This window comes from Sylvia atricapilla, chromosome 9 (assembly GCF_009819655.1).
Source record: "Sylvia atricapilla isolate bSylAtr1 chromosome 9, bSylAtr1.pri, whole genome shotgun sequence".
Classification (NCBI taxonomy): Eukaryota; Metazoa; Chordata; class Aves; order Passeriformes; family Sylviidae; genus Sylvia; species Sylvia atricapilla.
In genome coordinates, this window is record NC_089148.1 from 4,746,660 (window position 1) to 4,769,175 (window position 22,516).

The following is a 22,516-nucleotide window of genomic DNA, read 5'->3' on the forward strand; positions in this document are numbered from 1 at the left end:
GAAAAGGAGGCTCAGGGGGGACCCTGTGGCTCTGCACAGCTCCCTGACAGGAGGGGACAGCCGGGGGGTCGGCGTCTTATCCCAGTAAACAAGTGACAGGACAAGAGAACATAGTCCTAAGCTGAGCAGGGGACGCTCAGGTTGAACATTACGAAGACTTTTCCATAGAAAGGGTGACGAGACAGTGCAAGGGGCTGCCCAGGGAGGTGTTTGTCCCTACCCCCGAAGGCGTCCAAGAAACGACTGGACGTGGCGTTCGGGGCTCTGAGCCGGTTGACACGGCAGGCAGGGATGGCTGAGAGGTCACACTCGATGATCCCGGAGGTCTTTTCCGAGCCGCATGATTCTGGGACGGTGCAATTTCGCGGGGCGTGCCGGCGCGGGGGCGCTGACAGCCCGCCGCTCCGCCGTGAGGGCCGGGCCGAGGAGCCGGGAGCGGGCCCACCGCCGCCATCGCCGCTTTAAGCCGGCGCATTCCGTGAGGCGGGGGCGGCTCGGGCCCTGCCGCGCCGCGGGACTCCGCTCCCGGCTTGCTCCGCGCCGCCCCGCCTGGCCTGGCCTCGCCCCGCCGGGCCTCGCCCGTCTCAGCCCGCGGCCGGCGCCGAGCGGTGGCACCCGGCGAGCCAGCGATTCCCGTCCGTGCCCCCGCCGGCTCCCGCGGCCCCGCCATGAGGGGCGGCGGCGAGCGCTGGGCGCTGTGGCTGTGGGCGCTGTGGCTGTGGGCGCCCGCGCCGTGCGGCGCTGCAATGGACGAGTGCGCCGAGGAGCGGAGCGGGCGGGCGCAGCGCTGCATGCCCGAGTTCGTGAACGCGGCGTTCAACGCCACCGTGCTGGCCACGCACACGTGCGGGACTCCGGCCGAGGAGTACTGCGTGCAGACCGGGGTCACCGGCGTCACCCAGTCCTGCCACCTCTGCGACGCCGCCCAGCCGCACCTGAGCCATGGCGCCGCCTTCCTCACCGACTACAACAGTCCGGCCGACGCGACCTGGTGGCAGAGCCGCACCATGCTGGCCGGCGTGCAGCACCCCACCGCCGTGAACCTCACCCTGCACCTGGGTAAGGACGGGCGGCGGGGAGGGAGCCGGGGAAGGGTAAGCCTGGCCGCCAGCGCAGGCCGGGGGGACCCGCTGGAGAGCGGCTCTGCGGAGAGAGCCGCCGGTCCTGGTGGACACGGAGCCAGCCCTGTGCGCCGTGGTGGCCGCGGGTGCGTTAGGACCAACATCGCCAGCCCCTCCAGGGCTGGTCCTGCCCTTCTCCTCAGGCCTAGTGAGGCACACCTGGAATGTGGTGTTCAGGTCTGGGCTTCTCAGGAGAAGAGAGATGTGGAGCTCCTGAAGCAGGTCCAGCAGAGGCTGTGGAGATAGATGATGGAGGGATTTGAGCATCTCTCTCATGGGGTGGGAGTGTTCAGCTTAGGAGATGGCTGAGAGGAGCCCTGTGTGTCCCTGTCTGCAGGGAGGGCTCAGGGGCTGGACGCAGCACACTGCTCCCTGGAGCCAGCAATGGGACAAGAGACCACGGGCAGAAATGGATGCCCAGGAAGTTCCACTGAAACATGACAAAGAACTTCTTTCCTGTGCAGTGACCAGGCACTGGAACGGGGACCAGAGAGGGTGTGGAGTCTTTCTCACTTGGAGGTATTCCAGAGCTGTCTGGACACAGTCCTGTGCCATGTGCTCTGGGATGACCCTGCTTGAGCCGATGACCCGCTGTGGTCCCTTCCAAAGTGCCTCATTCTGTGATTCTGGGCTGACAGGCCATCTATGCTCTCGGCATTGCCCTGTCTGGGTGAGTGCCAATAGCCAGGCCCTGGGTGCTCTGGTGTTCAGGAGGTGTCATTGAATCCCCGCTCTACAGGTCCCCAGCCATGTTCACCAGGTCTAAATTAATGCTGGCTGCACCCCGCGGTTGTGTTGGGATGTCCTCAGCCGGGGGTCTGGCCCTGTGCAGGTTCTTCACCCCTCAGTTGATGTTTTACTCCTATCTGCTCAACAGTGCTTGGTAAACTTGACTTTCAGCATTCTCCAGTTGAATGCTGCAGGGGTTGCTCCGTTGCAGTCTGCACTGGAGGTGCTGTTGGTTTGTGAGAGGAGAGGCCGCGCTGCCAGAGGCAGCTGGAAGTGGAGCAGGTTGCAGTGATTGTGTCCCACCCCATGCACCAGCATCATAGAGCCATTTAGGCTGGAAAAATAGTAGAAAGAAATTTTTCCCTGTGAGGGTGGTGAGGCACTGGGACAGGTTTGCCCAGAGAAGCTGTGGATGTCCCATCCATGGAAATGTCCAAGGCTAATTGGGTGGGTCTTGGAGCAATGTGGTCTAGTGCAAGGTGTCCCTGCCCCTGGCAGGGGTTGGAATGAGATGAGCCTAAAGTCCCTTCCACCTCAAGCCATTCTATGAGTCTGTGAAAAGACCTTTAAGACCAAGTCCAACTGGTAACCTGACTCAGCCAAGCGCAGGATTAGATCACGGAGTTTTCCAGGCAATAAGCTTTGGATCCAGGTGGGAGATGTTGATTGGAAAAGTGGCAGGTGCTGTTAGAAATCATGTGTGCAAGGGCACATCTGCTGTGTATCCTCTTATTCCTGGGGCAGCATTGTCTTTTAATTGCTGGATGGGTTAGGCATGTCAACAGCCAGCATTGCTGCTGAACTGCAACAGCCAGTCAAAAAAAGGTCAAATTTCTGATTGGTTGTCAATTCCAGAGGTTCCTTTGGGATAAAGTATTTTAGCCTTCACTTTGGTTTGTGGACAAGCTTTTCTTTTCTGTTTTTTCAGTTATTCAAGCTCTCATGACATGGAGGAAGGGTAATAATTTAGAACTGGAAGACAAGCCAGTTGAAAGTTGAAACCACAACATATATCCTCTTGTCATTAAATCAAGTAAATATTAAAGTCCCACTGCAGCCATTCACAGCTTCTAATCAAGAGCAGCTGTTGAGCATTAAGTTTAGTATCAATAACAATGTAATTAAAGGGAAAAAAGGTGTTTGGGCTTGGAGAGCTGGATCTTGTGAGAGCTCACACCAGCGTTGGTGGGATGTAGTTGAAGGCACCAAGTTCTCTACCAGGGGTCACCTGATGGGCACATCCATGTGTCCCAGAAGCCTGGAGTGTCTCTGCCCCAGAGTGTTTCCTTGTGTTTGGAGATTCAACATGAATATATCACATAAGCATATCTTATAGTCCCTTTTTACCTTCTTTTCTTTGTACATTAGCAATTTTTTTTTCAAGACTCCTGGAAAGCAAAGATTTGCTCTCAACTTCTTTTTAATAGCAATCACTATAATTCTCATTATCAAGGCAAAACTTACAGACCCATCTGTAATTACTGCTGTCCTTGGTTTTGCACATCCGTATATATATGGGTGTTCTTTGAAAAACAGTTTATTTCTAAAGTACTGGGAGCAGAGTGCTGTGTCCTGGGCTTTGAAGAAATGCACAAATTTCTTTGCTGAAAACAACTGCATTTTTGAAATACTGTAGCATTGCAACACTTTCACTTGTATTCCAGGCTTGTTTGCAGGTTCTTGGAGCTTTGGGAATTTGCTCTGCCGTGTTTTTTTGAGTAGAGTACAACTTTAAAGCAGAAGCTGCCTAACCGACTTTGACGTATTTGAGGGGCTTTATTTGGTCTGATTTTTCCTTGTTGGATTTTTGGGTGGGGTATTTTTAGTACAAAGCCTTTTAAGAATCAGAAGCTTGTTATGGGCATGGTGGTGGTGAAGTTGGATTTAAGATGACAACAGCAAAGCATTAAGCACTCTGCACATGGGCTGTGTGACTCTTGAGTTCCTGAGCTTGTGGCAGGTTGAAGAGCTGTCGGGTATGACAATGCCTTTTTAGCCTGAAATGCCCCAAACTGCTCTGCAGCATTGCTCTTCCCTATTTTTGTGAGGTCTTAAAACCATCTTTGTTTGAGTGAGCTGCTGGGTGCTTCGTTTGGGTTCTGTGTGCCTGCAGGCACTATGGTCTGTGGGACACTTAATTATTGGCATCACTAAGAGAAAGAGGCAAAGAGCTTGACAAGTATTTATGTACTCGGTAGGACATAAAGGCATTCTGGGGCACAAAGCCCTTTCAAGCAGTTAGTTCTGCCTGGTCTTTGAGGATTAAGCTCTGTGCTCAGACCCGTATCCTTATTTGATGCTGCAATTGCCTTCATTTCTGAAAGCATTGGTGTCCTGAATGTTCAGTGTTGTTTTGCACCTTGTCAAGACCAGCTGCATTAGCTGTAGGTTTCATGTACATGCTGCCCTGTGCTGAGTTTTTTGGCAGTTTGAGATGTCTTGATTAACATCCAGCAATGTTCAGTCTGTGTAGAACAGCACTAACATTTCAGAAGGGCCTGGAAAGGTCAGTAAGAACTGCAGGTCTCTTGCCAACATGTGCATTTTTTTGAATCTCCTTACAATTTGCGGTTCAACACAAGTTTTAAAACCTTTAGTTTTGGGACTGGGTGCTGGCACAAAGCCTGATACTGAAAAATAAAGCACAGATCACTACTACTGAGTGGAAGGCTCAGATCCTGGGAGTGTTTGGAGATGGCATCTGTGTCTAGAAGTTAGGGTGCTCCCTGGCAGGAGGGGAACTGGGGTAATTACCTATCTCTGCGTCAGGAACATCTGGAGCTGTAAAGGCAGTTTCTCTTTGTATGAGAGGGTATTATCCTAAGTAAGGATGAGTAAGAGGCCTGGAGACATGAATTTCCAGCTGTACATCAGGAGAAGGGGGAGCTGAACCTGTTCTCAGAGTGGTGTGTGGGTAATTAGGTTAGTGAGTGAGAAGAGGGGAGAGCGTTGCTGTGTCCTTTCTTCCACTTTTCTTAGAAGTATCCTTGGGCTTCCCTATTTTCCTTAGAATTAATTACTGATTCAGACTTGACCCGGCCAGTCTTATTTTTTTTCTTACTGCTCTCCCACCATATATTTCCAAATAAAGGAACTTTGAGGCAGTGGTGCCAGCTTTCAAATAGAGTATGGAAGCCAAGGCCTTACAGTGCGTTGTCTGGTTTTTTTTTGAAGCCAGGGTGTCACGTTATTTTTACTATCTGTGCTGTTTGCTTGTCCTGGGAGCATTGGGATAGTTCTGGCATCTCCCCAGTGCTTTGTGTGCATATGCTTGAGCACAGCTTTGCTGTTTAGACCCCTGACACACAGAAACAAAGCCGTGTGTTGAAGATGTTCCTTTAAACACTGGAAGAAGGGGAGAAGACAGCATTGAGGTACATGGAGTATTTTTGGTGCTGCGTGCTCTTGCTGGGGCAAAAATTTGCTTATTTTCAGATGTTGTATCATTTTTCAGAGCAGATTCTCACTCTTTCCTTCTGCAGCTCTAATTGTTGTGTGCTTTCTGTTGTTTCTACTTTTTTAAAAATCCACTTCTACGTGTGCCTTTGTGTTGCCTTCCCAACCAGCTGTGCTAGAGCCACCTCTCATTTTTCCCCACTTTTACTTCCTGGCCAGATCTGCTTGATTTCAGCTATTGTGGTCGCAGTGTTTTGTCCCTTGGACAAAGAGGCAGCCTCTGCTGGTGGCTGTTCCATAGTGGAGGGGCTGCATCTCTGTTGAGAAAAGCTGTGCTTTCATCAGCTGCCTGTGAGCTTGGAGCAGCCCAGTGTGGTGTTCCTGGGGCAGGTGACTGCTCACTGCATCTCAGCACGGATGGTGTCCAGATGTGCTTGACCAGTGATGCTGGTGGCCTCAGCTATGAATTCAGGACTATCTGGAGGGCAGAAAAGATTAATTCCTGCCTCTTCTGTCATTGCCTCAGGAGAAGAGGCAGTGATGGGTGCTGGAAGCAGCCTGCTGGTGGTAGGCTCACTTTCAAGGAGAAAGATGAAATTACTGGTTGCCTTGGTTAAAAACATGTCGGCTCCTGAAATCCTTACTATAAATCAGCCTGGAAACTCATGTCACCAAGCTAGATGGTGTCTAGTATATATAAAATAAAGAAAAACCTGTGAAAGCCGTTGGTTACTAAAGAAATGAATTGCCCCTCTACTTCACCTCCCCTTTTCCTACCCGCTCAGTCCTTTATTTGGCTCTGAGAGCGATGATGCTTGGTCATGTATACTTTGCCGCCAAAGCGTGGTTTGGGGCATGACTGCCATTTGAAGGCATTTACAAGGAAACCCAGGCGAGCTGCCAGTTCTTGTGCTCAGCCCTGGCTTGATTTGCCCGTTGTTTTCAGCAGACGAGGGGTTTTTTTGAGTCGGTACAGAAAAACAGTGGGTTTTTTCAGAAGGGAGATCTATAAAATGTGACTGAAATCGAGCAGGTAGTTTATACCACTGGGATGCAGTTGCTCTGTTTTATTCAGTGCAGCAATGCCCTCCGTTTGCCTGTTATCCCATTAAAACTTTATGAGGCTGCGGTTTGCTGCTTTCCTTAGGGAAGCACTGTGGTGAAACCAAGTGCAAGCAGGCAGGGCGTATGCACGTGAAGCTTTGCCTGGTGTAGCTGCAATTTAAAAACTCCGCGGTAATTAAGGCGTTGGGAGGGCATTTCCAGCTCCAAGGCTGGTGTTCAGGGTGTGTCGGGAGCCTGGGCTTTGCCGTGGTATTTGCAGAGCCCTCGGGGAGACACTATTTTAGCTGGTCTCGCAGAGGCTTGGTTTACATTTTGCAGGTTTCAACACGAGCACTGAAGAGATGCGGGCGTTTAGTGGCCAGCAGTTATTCGGTGCACTTATATAAAGCTATCGCTTCCTGTGTACGCTTCAAATTCCCAAGTTTTTGTCCTACTCTGTGTCGGGATGCTGATGCCTCTGCATGATGCCTTTGGGAATACTATACACGGCAGGGCACTTATTTTGGGGGATGGAGCAAACTGGAACTGTGTGGTATTTTGCTGCAAAACCAGCTGCTATTTGTGGTGCTTGCCCTGAGTTGGTAGAATTAGTCGCAGGTTTTCACACACTCAGACAGTTCCTTTTGTAAATTTAAACCTTCGAAACTGTTAGCTGCTCAGAACTGTTAGCTGCTGAAAAGCTTTTGGCCTGTTAGGTACCGTTTCTCTTGTAGCCTGAGGCTTTGGGCCTCTCTGAGTCTGTAAGTGATAATCCCAGGCTGCTGCTTCCCATGGAAATGAGAAACGGGATTGCTATGCAAACAACACTTAGAGAAAAGAATTTCCAGTGTAGATGGATGGGATGGGAAACTCTGAATCTTGGGTTCACCATAAGAAGAAAGGCTGTGAGCATTATGCTTACCACCTTTGTCTGGCTGAGACCTCCCGCTTGTGTCCTGGGGCCCTAATTCAATGCTCACTGCCTCTGGTGAGCCATGCTGAGTGATTTTACTGTCTGGCTCCATATTCTTCCCGTGGGCTAACTGAGATATGGGATCTGGCATGTTAAACATAACGTCTAAAGTCACCATCTGTGGTCTGCAATAACCTTTGGAAGATCAGCCTGGGCTGCTGCACCCCATGGAAGCTCCAGCATGCGAAAAACCATTCTAGCCTGCTAATTACACATCTCTTAACCATGAGATCTTGCTTATTGGTGCCTCCTGCTGCGTGTTTTGATTAGAAAATAACAGGAGTTATTTTTTTACAGCCTTTAAGTCAGGGATGAATGTGGCTGCTTGTGTTGAGGACATCACTAACTGTGATGTTAGTGATGAAACTCTTTGTAATATTAGGATAATCTCTTAGCCATTTCCAAAGGGTGTTCTGGGGATTGCTCTTGTTGTCCACAGCATCCTGTGAGTAACACCGGGTTTTTAGCAGTGCACTGGTGATGTTTGTTGTCACATCAGCATTGCTGAGACCTTCATGACAGCTGCTAACAAACCAGCTGTACCATGAGATCAGAGAGCTGCTGCTAGTAGACATGTGCAGTTGTCAGACAAGACTAGGAATACTGAGAGGAGAAGCTAGGTGCCTTTTGTAACATGCCAGACCAAAAGTGCAAGCTGCTGGTAGCCTTGGTAGGCTTTTAGGTACTTCTGAGGTAGAACATAATAATTTCTAGGAATTGTTCTCATGTAGAAGCTTGAAAAATGGTGAAAACTCATCAGCTACAAAAGGATCTGAAATGACAAGGTAATTTTATTTAAATTTAAAGAAAGCCTCAGCCCAGCCCTATTTGAGAGATCTTTCACCAAAAAAACCCCAAATCCCTACCAACCCCCACATATATTATTCAGTGGTCTTCAGCATTCTGTTTGAAACTGGGTGGCAAAGCACTTTTTGTTTCCATGCTTCTACTTGTTTTAGATATTCCAGTGTGATAGTCATCAAAGAGCTGTTTCCAGTGGTAATCATGCCTGCAGTTCTGACACAACACAGCTGTGTTCAGCAACGGAGAATTTCAAAATTCTCTCATTTAGAAATATTATCCAAAACCTATCCAAAAACTATTACTGGACTTTTTTTTTTTTTTTTTTTTTTTTTCCTCTCTTGGTAGGTAAGCCAGTACCATCTTGTACATGGGAGGTACATTTCCAGGGAGCTTGAGGCCTTATTTGTACAGTTGTTTGGGGGCTTGGTGTTTTTGTGGGGGAAGGTGAAGACTTTTAAGATGTTAGTAGAGATGATATATTGAGAACTTGAAGAGACACAGGGTTTGTGGATTCTTGGCTCAGCTTTCTGCAATTTTCTCATTTCTGCTACAGACTTTGGTGTGCTTGGAGAGCTGTTTATCTGCCTTGGCTTTGTAGTGGGTCCTGTGTTTTACAGGAGAACAAAGTAAATGGCTATTTCATCCTCGGGGTTGAGATGCTCCTGTGGGAAGGGCAGGGTCCAAAAGTGTTAAATGGCTTCAGGAGTGGCACCTGGCCCTTCCATTGCTCTTAACCCTCTGTAATGGAAAGATCACCTCTTAATAAAAACCCCAAGTCCCCCTTAAACCTACCAGATATTAAAACCTGTTTGATAACAGAGGTTGTTGAGCACATGTGTGTTCACAAGGGCGGTGGCTGGCTGAACATGGCAGCCCTTGCCTTCCCAGTGAATTGCCTGAAATGCTCATTCCTTTGGGAGCTCCAAGGTTGAGGGAGCACTGTGGAGTTTGGGCTGGGCACCAGCCCAGTTCTAAGCACTCTGCTTTCTTCTTACAAGTGTTTTTTATTTAAAGTCTGCTTTATAGCTCAATCTACTTGGCATCAGAAAAGACCTTTTTCTTACTGTTCTTACCACAGTGAGCAGCTGCTTGTGCAGCATGTTGCATTTGGGCCAGTTTGGTTTGTTTTGATGGGGGGAAAATATCAGGATTGCTCAACAGTTTGGTTTTTAACTTTTTAAAAATCTATTCTTTCCCTTCCTTGTATGCTTTGTTTCAGGAAAACGAATCTTTCTTATGTTTGAATTAAAAGATAATGTGTCTTGGAGTATTTTTAAGGAAAGGGTTGCATTGAACCTCTTCAGGAGGGATAAAGGGGCTGTTTTCTTGGTGCTTTCTTACAACCTTGTAAATACAGTGTAAGTCATATGCTTTGAAAGGCTCGGTTCATTTTGAGCGTATCTCTTACTGAGACTAATGGAATGAAAAATCAGTCTCTTCTGGAAAAAGTACCATCAAATGCTTCTTGATTACAATTTTAAGTGGGGCTGTTTGAGAGAAAAGAAAATATTCTTGTCCTAGGACCTGTGTGGTCAGCTCTGATTATAATGATTGTTTATAGTCCTTTTATCTGCAGTCCTTTGCATGCTCCCATCTGGTGGGATATTGCAATGGGATTTTCTTCCCAGCAGCTTGGGAAGCAGCCCTGGTCAGGCTGCCCTGGTCAGGCTGCCCTTGCCTCTCAGCTTCTGGAAAAGAACGTGAGTTATTTGTGAGGATCCAGCATGTCTCCCTCTGTCCTGTTCCTGGCTGTGGCTGTCAAGGTTCTGGGCTTGGCCCAGCAGCTTTTCATTGTGTGACAGCAGCTGATGCTTCCCTTCCAGCTGCTGCTTCCTCTGCTTTCTCTGGCCGCCTTCCTGGGTCTCATGGCTCCTGCGATCCTCGCTGGAGTTACATAGGACCAGGGATTTCGCAACACTGAATCTACTTGATGAACTTGTTACCGAGCTGTTGCTGAAGTCTGTGGCTGCTCCAAGCTTGCAGATCTCCTTTTTACTTGTCTTTTCTGTCCCTTTCTGCCTTTCTTTTCCTTCCTGAAGCTCCTTGCAGTCTTCCTGGGTTTCCCCTCCTTCCCACTCCTGTCTTCCTGCTACTGAGGTTGCCCGTGGGCTGTGCGGTTTGGGAGGGTAAGCCCCTTCCTGGGATGGAGTTTTTTAGCTGAGATCTCCCACAGTTCTGGTCCTGGCAGCAGCCTTGGCCTGCCTGGGTAGCCTTGTCGCTGCCCTTGTACACTCACTGCTTTATACATGTGTACAGACAAGGTGCTGGTGGTTTCATTTTGGTTCGGCTGAGAAATGCAATGCAAGTTCTAAATCCATAAGTAATATATTCCGTAGTTTCTCATCTTGCATGTGTTAGGGACTATGGGGATGGGAGCCCCTCATCAAAGGGCAGTTACAAGTTTTCCTCAACTGAAGCCTTGTTTTTTGTCATAAAAAGGAATGTTTGTCTTTGTTGATTCCCAGCTGGGTTGTGAAGAAGATATTAAAAGCTTGGAGTAAAGATATTTGGGGTTGCAGGGATGGGGCAGCTGCTGCAGCCGGTGACGCTGCCGGAGTGAAATGTGAACTCTAAATAAAGCAAGGACCTACTATCATCGTGCAATGTCTACTTAATGAAATCTAGTTTTTGCCCTTCCTGGCCCTGCCTTGCTCTTCTGGGGTTGCAGGTGGAGCTGGGAGGATTACTGGGCACTGGGGTGGCTCTTCTGTGTCCTCCATCCCTGTTCTGCAGGCGTGAGTTTACTGATCAAATTAGCGGCATTACACGAGTCAGTGCCCTTCTGCTTTCTAAGCAGAGTGACTCTGCACACATCTCTGTGTGCGCTGCCCCTTTCTCACACCCTCCCTCCCAAGGGCCAGCCCACATTGCAGGGGGGTGAGCAGGGCTGCTCCTGGGGCAGCTAAACCCTGTTTCCTTATGGAACAAAGTACAGATTACTTTGGAAGTAATGATACAGAAATGAGCTTTTCTAAAAGCTTTGTATCACCTCTAGGAAGTAAAGGCCTTTTTTAGTAGCAGCTTAAGATGTATTTTCTCTGCCACATATTTCCTTGTAGCCTTGTTTTCCTATACTTTCTTTGCTTGTAAGATGTAGGAGCTGCATCAGGAGAAGCCCAGGACTTTTTTGGGAGATGCTGGAAAGGCTGTAAATCATGAGCTTGGGGCAGTCCTTTGCACTCCATGTTGGTTCTCTCAATTCTCTGGCAGACTGCCACCGATTTTTGAGTATGGAGCACACAGTTTCATAAAAAAATAATCCAAGAGGCATTCTTAGAAGATCTTTAATTAGATATTCAGTGATACATTTAGAATTCTCTAGGAAAAGGCATTTGTCTGTGTCTCTGAAAGTATAAGGGTAGCCCTGGGAAAGAATATCACAATATTCTCAAAGCCCAGTTTGTTGTCCTTCTGTGCTTTGATTTTCTGCAAGTTCAAGCAAAAACATGGCACTAACATGGTTTTTACCATTGTAAGTCATGTTTTGCTTGTAATTCATAGCCCCATGGTGTTGAAAGTTGCTTGGAGCAGCTATGGCACTGGCATCTCATGAGCACCACAGTCACCAGCAGAGACTGAGAATTTGGGTACAGCCCTTGTAAAAACTCTTGTGTTAGGGAAAGCACTGGACTAATTTTCTGGTGCACTTGAATCAGTTGGCTCTGGTTTTGTTGTAGTTACTCAGCAAAATAATGGTTAATAAATCAAGGATTTGGATATGCAGTTGGAACAGTTAATGCTGTGCTCTGACACTGATCTCTGCCTGGACAGTGTCACTAACTATTATGTGGAAAAGGTTAAAAATGTTCATAGGAATTTCAGTTCTTCCTGTTGTGAAACTGTGTACTGAATATATCTCCTTGTTAATTTGTCTATGAATTTATCACCTTTTTCATATCAGCCATTCAGTCTGTAACTTCAGGGCTGTGGTATGTTCTTTTGTGAACTGTGTGTTAGAACATTAACATGCTGCTCTGGTGAGTGGGAGGTACCCTGTCTTCCAGCCTTTCTGTCTACAAATGCTGATTTTCTTTATTGCTATTACCCAGAAAAAGTCGAAGTTGACTTGAAAGCAGTGAGAGGGAATAAAGTGTTTTGAAAGGATGATCCCATGGATGGGGGAGTGGTATTGAATGCTGGGGTACAGAGATGGGTTGTGGGAGGAGAGGTGGTTCAGCCGAGGGGATAGAATTTGGAGTTGTTAATCTGCTTCATTAGAGCTGTGTACCAGGAAGTTCGAGCTGTGCCTGGCTAAATCGCATGAGGCTTTGAAATTCACAGCAGTGCTGGCTGCCCGCTGGCGTTTGTCCTTCCTGCAAACAAACACACAGCTGCTTGGAGCAGGCAGCCCCGGTGCTCAGCACCCCACTGTTTCCTCCCCTGCAGAAAGCTGCTCTTGGCTTCAGGGAAACTGCAAGAGACCAGTGGGAAGGAACCTCCAGGAAATGAATTGGTGCCGCCATTGGACCCGTGGAGGACGTGAAAGCGAAGAGTTTGATTTACATCTCTGCTCTGTGTGTGTGTGATTTGCATAACAAGGTAGAATGTTCTCTGTCACACCCCAATGAGGGGCCACACGGGTGCTGCCTTGCTTAAAAAACTTGCTGGTAAAAGTCTGCAATGTTGTCGTTTGGCACTGGCCAAAAGCCAGGCACTCACAAAAATCATTTACTTCTTTTCCTCTGCTGTGGCTGAGCAGAGGAGGGAATAAAAACCTGAAAGGCACAATGATTTAAGATAAGAATTAGGAAAAAAAACCCACTTTAAGGGCAGAACAGGTTCAAAATTAAACAGTATAAAGGAAAGTTATTATTAACAAAATTAAAAGTGGGTAATGAACCTTTAGGTAATGAACCTAAAATGAACTTTTAGAATGCCTTTTTCCTCCTTCCAGCCCCTCCTTCCTTCCCACCGACAGCATAGGGAAACAAAACATGGAGTCTTCAGTCAGTTTGTCACTTCTAAAAATCTTTCTTCAGTTCACTTAGGGAGGGGAGTCTCTTCTGCTATGCTGTGGGGTCCCTCCCACGGGAGACAGTTTTCTGTGAACTTCTCCAACGGGGTTCTAATTTTCATGAGTAGCAGTCCCACCTGACCTGCCGTAATGTGAGACCCTCCCATGGGCAAAAAACTCTTCCCAAACTACGTGGCATGGGTCCTTTTGATTGGCATGGGGTGTAGTCCATTAAGGATGAGCTATTCTAGTTTTGAAGCCAAGGTCCTTTATCGCTGGAAGCAAAGGCCTTTCTTTCTCTGGGCCTCTCAGAGCTTTTTAGCATCCACTTCCTCCAGGGTGAGCACCTTTTCTCACAGGATCCAAGTGGATCTCTGCATTCCCCCATGCACTTCATGAATTACAGGGAGACAGTTTGTAGTATTATTGTCCTCACCATGGCTTGCAGAAGGATCTCAGCTCCAACATTTGAAGCACTTCCTCCCTTTCTTTCCTTTCACTGACCTTAGTGTCGCCATGTTGTTCTCCTCACATGTCTCTTCACCTTTTCCTTTCCTCTGACTTGGGAAAAAATTGCTGTTTGTAGGTTGGTTTGTTCTCAAGCTCTATGAATTGAAATGTTCTTACAAGGTTTTGCAGTGCTGAAAGGTTGATCTCATCTGGGCTCCTTATGGGGGAATTGCTCGTCATGGTGCTAGCAGCATCCAGCCCCTCTCCTCATGCAGGGCACTGAAAAGGAGAAGCTGCTGCCGCCACCTCTGCCCCTGTGCTCACAGCATGGTTGGCTAAAAGCAGCTGAACAGGCCAAGTTCACTGCCAGCTGTGCTGAGATGGCAGCAGCCACGTGGTCCCAGCTCCTGGTGCTGGGAGGACCTGGATCCGGGCGCCTCCCCACCCCACGGAAAAAGAAGAAAAAAACTGTGTGTGGTTTTTTTCCCCTCTTAAATATGTCATCACAGAGGTGTTACCGACTTCTATAATTGGGCCAGCAACATGTCCATCTTCAGAGCCTTCAGGGATCAGCATTGCTGGACACAGTAGAAGCTTCAAGCAGCTTCTCTCTTGGAAGCTGCCTTTATGATTTCCCACGAAAAAACCCCTCCAGACTGTTATAAACTAACACTAATGTGAATGGAAAAATCAAGTGTGTGTTCCTGTAGCTGTCTGTGGTCTTGCTTTGTTCAGATACCTATGCTCAAGGGAAGGCTATTTTAAAGCATACAGTTGAAATCTGTCAACTTTTGCATTTCCCCTGCTGATGTCTTAAAGCTGATTTTCAGCAGAGGTAACTCCAGTAATGGAAATGGATTGCAAAAGGTTTTGGCTGGAAAGCAGGCATGGAGCCTGTTAAGGGTGTTGTATGTTCTTCATCAAGTTACATGATGTTCTGCTACCCTTGGGAAAGAAATGGCAGTTACTTCAGTGGTACTCCAGGGTGTCTTGTATAAGAACAGCCTCAAAAACGAATTTAAAAAGCCCCTCCATGATGGCTTTCCACATGTCGTGCTCTCTGAGGTAGATGATGAAACCACTTCCTTATTCTTGCGTCTCCTTGCAGAGAAGAAAGAGTCTTTAGGCCAAGTGACCGTGATTTGCAGAGTGGAACATCATATTCTTTTTGTCATAGAGGTAATGGTTAATTAATGAAGTTCTAGTAGTGGAGGTTTGCTTTGAAGTGGCAACAAGCATGAGTAGTTAAAAGAGTGTGCAGCTCCTAGGTCTGTGTGATTTCTTTGCATCCTTTAGAAAGGCATATTTAAAGATTTTGAAGGGGAAGATTCGTATCCTTATTGGAAAATATTACTGGTCATTTTGAAATTTTGAATTGGTAATTAAAAAGGGATTGATAAATAATTGGTAAGGAATTCCTAAAACGTCTTCATTGACTGTGCCTAAAGAACACGCGCCACTGTTTTTTTTGAAGTATGTTACCAAGGTAAAACAATTAAACCATCATTAGACTTCTTCCTTTCAGTACTTAATGAGAACTAATAAGAAGGGTGAAGACAGATCTTTTAAGAGGACCTGTAGTGATAGGACAAGGGGCAATGTTTTTAAACTAAAGCAGGGTTGGTTCAGACTAGATAGAAGGAAGAAATGAGAGTGGTAAACCAGTGGAGCAGGTTATCCAGAGAGGTGGTGGATGGAAATGTGCAAGGCCAGGTTGGATGGGGCTCTGAGCCACATTCTCCAGCTGCAGATGTCCTGCTCGTTGCAGGGGGTTGGGCTGTGTGGCCTTTAAAGATCTCTTCCAACCCAAACCATTCTATAATTCTCCAGAATGAAGTATAAGCCATGAAGATGAGCTGGTGGAGGCCAGGATTTTCTGCCAGCAGCTGCTCCAAGTCTTGCCATGTAACTACTGTATTGCCAGACCATTTTTGTCCTGCATATCTGCTGCTTCCCCTCTTTCTTCTTCCACCACCCAAGGCTTTCATGCTGACAAGTCGTGCTTTGTGTTCAGTTGCTGTGGTAGAGAATGCAAGGCAGAAGCATTTTGTGTCTGTGAATTGTCCGGTGCTATTGCAGAATTGCTGTCCTCAGGCTCAGTGAAGTGCTGGAAGTCTGGGCAGCAAGGAATGAAGGTGTGACTTCACAGCCTCTCAGGTTACACTGGTGTCTCTCAGCCCTGTCCACTTATTGCAGCTGGGGGCAAGGAACCACGCAGCCCTTGGCTGGTTGGATCAGTTTGCTTGCTTAAGTGCCAGCAGTTAATTTGATGGAAAGATAACCTTTTGGTGGCCTTGGTGATACTGAGGTATGCCTGGGGCTAAATGCTGGCTGGTGGGAGAGGCAACAGGATGGACAGCCCAGGGACATACTTAAAAGTAGTCACAGACAATTTTGGAAACCTAAAATTTATTTTAGAAGAACTCATGTGATGAGAATTAAGGAAGAAGTTCTTCCCTGTGATGGTGGTGAGGCCCTGGCACAGGGTGCCCAGAGAAGCTGTGGCTGCCCCTGGATCCCTGGAAGTGTCCCAGGCCAGGCTGGACAGGGCTTGGAGCAACCTGGGACAGTGGGAAGTGTCCTTGCCCATGGCAGGTGGTGGGATGAGCTTTAAGGTCTCTTCCAACTCAAACATTCTGGGATTTGCTGATGCTGAGACAAACTCAAAAGTGTGGACTTTAGATTATGAGAAGCTACTGTGAGCTTTCAAAACTCAGACTTCTATAAAAGGAAGGAAACAAGCAATATGAAATTTCCACTTTTATGTCTTGCACATGGGAGCAGCTCATGAGGTGAAGCAAGAAACAGGAGAAAAAGGTTGAGAGAGATCAGAGAACATTTCTGGGGGAGGACTTTCGTAGAAAAGACATTCATGCCTGTCTTTAAGTTAAAAAACGGAATTCTTGTAGAGTTTTACTTTATGCAGAACCTCTATTTGGAGATTGAGCTGTCCTAGCTTGTTTTAGCTGACTTTGCATTAGGAGTAATAATGAGATATGTTTTTTAAAATAATAACCCACTAAAAGTGGACCAAGTGATATTTATGTATTTGCTTGACTAGCCTAGAAGCAGATTCAAAGGCAACAGATGGATCTAGACTAAAAAAAGACATGATAGATGGTCCACTGGTTTATCTTTTTAAAGCTTTTCATCACAAAGAGCTATTAAAAAATAATGTGAAAGTAAAAATTTCCCATAAATTATGCTGAAGGTGGAGATAGTGCATAGAATTAATAACACCATAGTAACTTGCTTTTTGGTTTGTGAGTTTGAAGTTCTCATGGTAATGGAGGATACAAAGCCCGTGAAGGAGTTTTGCACTTCAAATATTCATTTCATATCTAGGAGTTAAACATAAGGAGAGAGAGAGAGGCTGAAGCGATTTGGGTTAATTACTAAAACAGCTCTTGCTGTTGCATCAGCGTTTCTTTCTTTTCATCTCTCAGAAAGCTTTTACCAAAAGTTGGCATATGTGTCTCCTAGGAGGAGGTTTTCTTGCAAATCACCTGCCACCTGTACAGAGCTGCTCTTCAGACAAAGACAACCAATGAATGGTGATAAATCTTTGCAGTTTATAGTTATAAAAAGGGTAATGCCTTCTGGTTTTGGGGACAAAAAAAAAAATGTTCTTTGATCCTGCAAAAGAACTGTATTTATTTGTCCTAAAGAGAGGATTGAGGTTTTTTTATGCAACTTTCACCTACTTGCTTAATCTTCTGGGTGCCTGGAGGAATGGAAAACGAGTTTAGCATACCTGAGGGCTTTTCTTGCTGAGGTCTCCCTTTATTGCTGTGTCCTGCCCACACAGTGCTAAAGATGAGCAAGAAAACCCCCAGAGCAACACATTTTTGCATGGATATGCTGCAGTTCCTGCCCAGTTGACTCTTGCTGCAAATATCCAGCCCATATGCTGAGCTGGAGCTGCCTCTGATGTGCTGGGAAGAGGTACTGAGATCACCAGTGGGGTGTGCAGGTTGTGGGGGTGCTTGTGCAGAGTGTGCACCAAGGACATTTCTGGTTTATTCCTAGTTGGAAGCAGCGCCTGTGGACGGATGCTCTTCCATCAGATCAGGGAAAGCTCCTTTGCAAGGCCAGGCACAGCACTGCAGTGCAACTTCATCTTTCCCTCTTGCTCACATTTGGGGGAAGGGTGGTGAAGAGTCAGCTCTTTCCTCCCCAGTAATGCTCGAGTCCAGAGTGGGCTTGGTTCCTGAAGCAGTGTGAAGTCATTGGAAGATGCAAGCTGCAGTCTTTTGGCGTGCTGAGCCCTTCCTTCCTGCTGAGAGAGACTGAAGAACCTCTGGATCTTTCTATTTTTGATGCTGAATGCATCCTTACCTCCCAAGGCAGTGAATGTGTGGCTGCTCTGGAGCAGGGTGTCTCCAGCTCCAGCACAAGCTGAATCCTGCCAGCAAGGCAAGCAAGGGCTTGTTAGCTAAAGATAGCGTGCACACATGTGCACAGGCCACAGGGGGGTTAGAGAGCTCTGCAAGCACTCTGATTTACACTCATCCCAGACATCCTCAGGAAAATTAAAGGGATCACATAAATAAATCCAATAAATAACGAGCCATTTAAGGTCAGTTTTATCCTTCATAGCACCTATTCTCAATGCAGCTATACCAGATGACACTGCATCATATAAGCATGTAGGGCACAGACCTTTGCATCAGATTCAGCTCTGCCATATGCCCCCAGGGGACCAGGCATTGGGTTTTGACATCTCTCCTGTCTTTGAGGCCAGTATATGTTTGTAATTCAGTAATCCCTGCAAATCATTTGGGCTGCCTGTGGTTGTGGCTTATGCTCATGTTCTTTGGGCTGGCCTTGAAGAAAGTTCTGTTCAACTCTCTCATTTAGTTATACTTCCTTTAGATTTATTAAATAGTTGTCTTTCGCATGGATGGAAAATGTTAAAAATAGAGCACTCGAGGCGGGGCTATTGTGTTGGTGTTGACAGGTTCACTGAAAGCTGAAGCATGTCTTGTATTTTAAGAAGTGCCAGGTTTTGGAAGGAGTTGTGCTTGCTGATGTCCTCCTGACCCCACGCTAAGGAGCTGCTTTTGTGAGCTAAGAAGAGACTGTCTCTTGGCTAAATTTGGGTTCAGTGTGCTGTTTTTCTCTAGGTTGTGTGATTATTTTAAGTAATCGACTGGGATTTCTGAAGAATTGATTTTTTAATTGTCAATTGCTGTGCAGGCGTATGTAAGGGAACAAGGCACAAGTGGTGATACAGAGGAAAAAATGATGATGTACCATACAGAAAATTACTTTTTGCAGTTTCCTTTTCCCAAATAGTTGAAACTGCTGTAAAAATCAAATTCTTTGTTTTCAGTATCCCGAACTTCGGCAATCTTGCCCCAAACCAAAACAGTGCCTTTCAGATGAGAAAGTAAAGGTGAGAGCAGGACCTTTATTTGGTGGGGTTCTTTAACTGTGAAGCTGTGTCCCCAAACATAAACCTGAACCACAAGTATCTCTGGCCATTGTGGTTGCAGAGACTAGATTCCAGATGTAAATAGAGCATGGAATGATGGAGAGCAGTTTTCCTGATTCTCCCAACTCAAGCTGTTTTCTTTACAACAGCTGTCAGCTGTTAATATCTGCATTTTGTCATCATGGAAATCTTAACAGTGACCACACAGCTTTTATTGCACTGTGTCTGATGGTGTGAGCAGATACACAGGCCTGTGTGGGCACTTGCCAGGTATTGTCCTGTATCCATCTGTCTGTGTCTTGTGCAGCTGTGAAAGTCACCTGTAACTTGTGTGGAATTGCAGTTCTTTGGGAAACTGGGACATGGAACAAACATAAGGGAAAGGTAACAAGCTGTGGGGTTGTGGGTTTTTTTCTTTCTTTCTTGTTAGCCTTCCTAAAATGGTAGGAATAAGGGGAGGTTTTCTGTAGCTCAGGTTTTGGCACCATAGTGATTGCTCTCTTCTGCCTTCCATTGCACTGCCTGCAAAAAAACCAGATTTTTTTTTTTTGCCTCCTTGTGTGATGAGGATTCCCTCTGATCATCTGATCTTCCAACTCCCAGCTCTGTAGGGAAGTGTGTATTTTGATAAGAAGTAATTAATGGTGCTTCCTCACCCAGACTCAGAATGATCATCAGATAATACGTCATCAGGAGGATGCTCCTGTACATGCAGCTTTGTGACTCGTGCATCAGATGGTCTTAATAATATAAAGAGATCTTAAAAAAGGTACATGAAAAAAAGAACTGGGTTACTTCCTATCACTTACTGGTTGTGCCTTTGTTCCAGAAGTGCTGAAGTTTATTGCTTTGCTGGCTGTGGTTGGTGTGTGGCAATGCTGAGGCTGGAGCTAGTGGGAAGCACTGCTCCCTGATTTCACATGGAGCACAGCTAGATGTGTTCAGAGTGAGTGCATACATGTACTTCCCATCTTCAGAAGTTAATTGTAAAACGATTTTAAGGTATCTTGAGATTTTTAGTTAAAGAGCATTCAACTTTCTTAAAAAAAATAGTGGGAACTACAGGTTTTTTTATTAGAAAATGCTGAAAAATGCTGAGGCTTTTTTTGGAGTTCAAATGAGTAGCATGCTTCTGTAAGCCTTTTTTTAAAGCTTCTTTTTATCCTTGTGGTTGTAAGTTATGAAATAGTCACTGCCATAGGTCATGATATTTCTGTGCTAAATTTGGGAATATAACTGGCGGTTGTTTTTTCCCTGGGAACTTTGTTGTCAGGTTGGTACAGCAAGTTTAGCTCCTTAGCTGTTGAGGGGAAAGAGGTTCTTCATTCTATTTTTTAAAAATATTTTTCTTTTTTGTTTTCAGTGCATTTCTGTTCGCTACCTTTTCCATAATTGTGGATGACATTGAGACTTGAAGTGGTAGAGCTGTTGCAGCCACTTGGTTTTAGTGTTTGTCATGTCCAAGACTTCTTTTCTTCTTTGTGGTTTCTCACTGTGTTTTGCCAAACCCCTGTATTTCAGAACTGCTTCCTGCTTGTGGCTTTGTACCAGCTTGGGAATCTCCACATAATTGTTCTTTGCTTTCAGTGTGTGATAGAAGCAAAACTGTGCAGGAGGTGAAAGTGTAGGAAGCAATGAAAATCTGTGAAAGAGATCCAGGGGTTTTCCATGTTTCTTTCCAGCTTTTTGCATATGATTATTCTGCACTTAAAAAACCAACAAAACTGTTTTAATTTTTTCCCCCTATGGTATTATAGCTACTCAAATTTTTAGAAAAAGAACTAAAACTAAAAAGAACTAAAACTAAGAAAGCGGACCCAGAGATCAGTGATCTTCACCTGGCTGGTGAAGTGCCTGGACTTCAACAGCAATGGAAAATTATGTGGTTTCTCTTGCAAAAGTGCAGTAAAAAGCCAAGCTGCTCTTCATGCCTTCCTCTTTTGTTTACTGGTGATTTTCCCAAAATTAAATGCTGCTGACAAAAGGGATTGTTCAACCCATTAGGGTATGCATCCCACTGGGTGTGCAGATTAGGTCATGCAGGACACTCAGTGACCTGGGCTACAGCTTCCAGCTGGGGCACGTTGGAGGTGACACGTGCTCCAAGCACAAGTGACCAGGGATGCTCAAGCATGAGATGTTTTCAAGGGTGAAAAAGAAAATCTTTTCAAGATTTTCACTGCTCTGGTGAAAAGAGTCGAAATGGGACTGGACCAGCTTGAAACCTCAAGGCTGGGTCCATGCTATGAGTAGATGGTGTGTGGAAAACCACCATCTCTGGCTTGGTACCCAAAGCGCATGGTGTTGGAAATTCAAGTGTGCTGCAAAAAGTCCTATATATGTTTTACTTATTCCTGGGCTTTCTGAAGGTGTCATCGTTTTGGCTGCTGCCAGCACCAGGTTGGACACCTGAACAAAAAAGCACTCAACCCCCCCAAACCAGGTTCCCTTTATCCATAGTGGCATAAGTGCTGTTAGGTCAAATACCCCTTCCCAGGCTCACCATCGCCCTCAGAGGCTTGTAGGGTGTGTTCCAAGGCTCTGTGCTGCAGCCCAGCTGCCCTGTGATACTCCAGTACACTGTTGGAAGCTAATAGGCTTTTCCTGAGGATTTCTTAAGCACACAGGCATTAAAATTCTCTCCAAAAACACAGGGAAACAATTAGAGGTAAAACCTTAGGAAAAGAACCTGGCTGATCCTATTGTTTCTGGGATCTGCAGCTTTCCTGTTTACTCAGCCGGGCTTTCAAATTTTTGACCTGCTGCTTAGAAGTAAAGTGCAGCCCAAACCAGTATTTAGTTCCTTCTGTTTTTCTTTGTATTCTAGGGACAGCACAGCCCCTTGAAAGGAGGGTTTGCAGAGGTAAAAATTGCCAGGTGCTGATTTTACTGTGCTTTCCTACTGAAGACTTGCTACCTTTGAGGTGAATTAAAATGTTATAAAAATTTAATTCTATAATTATAAAGTCTTCTATATGTATGTATTGGGAATTGACATACAGCTTCATTGCCTGACCCTGCTGTAAAAAAAGTTCAGTGGGCGGTAGAGAAGTAGAATATGTAATGGACAAGATTCAATGTAGGGCTGTCTAGTAACTGACTATCAAAGTGGCCTTTGCCCCTCCGATCCACTTGGTCTGTGTGGGAGAGGAGAAGGTTGTGATTTCTTGGGATCTGGGAGTGGCAGGCAGCTCTGAAGTTGAGGGTTTTGTCAGCAAGCCGAGATAGCTGGGGGCTCTCAGCTAGATGCTTCCTTCCTAACCTCTTCAGCAGAGCACTCTCAGCTATATGAAGTTTTGCCAAAATAAGCATTCCTGTTTAATAGCGGTGTATCACCAGGAATGACTCTGACTTTAAAGCCTTAGGAAGAGAAGTTGCTCTGGACACCGTAGTAGGATAACATTTTTATGTACTTATTTTTTTAAAGCACAAGCCTGGATTGCAGAGACAGAGTTTTAAGTTCTTGATCTGAAGTGAACTAGTAGGGAAAAATGCCGAATTATTTTTTCTTGAGGGAGAAATGTTTTATACCTCTACCCAGCCTACTCATGGGGTGATGCCCCTGGAAGAAACAAGGTGCTGATCTACAACTGTGATAACTCATTACA

General features: G+C 46.1%; 1 protein-coding gene across 2 annotated transcripts in view; it reads left to right on the top strand.

Annotated features, from left to right (window-relative positions):
* Positions 1-598: 598 nt before the first annotated feature.
* Positions 599-22,516, top strand: part of LAMC1 (laminin subunit gamma 1) — a 66,334-nt gene continuing 44,416 nt past the window's right edge. For both annotated transcript variants that reach the window (XR_010744200.1, XM_066324657.1), the window contains exon 1: positions 599-1,059. Coding sequence is in view for 1 of the 2 variants with exons in the window: in XM_066324657.1 (XP_066180754.1) it covers positions 669-1,059 (391 nt within the window). In the remaining variant the exon portion in view is untranslated. The remainder of the gene's footprint in view (positions 1,060-22,516) is intronic.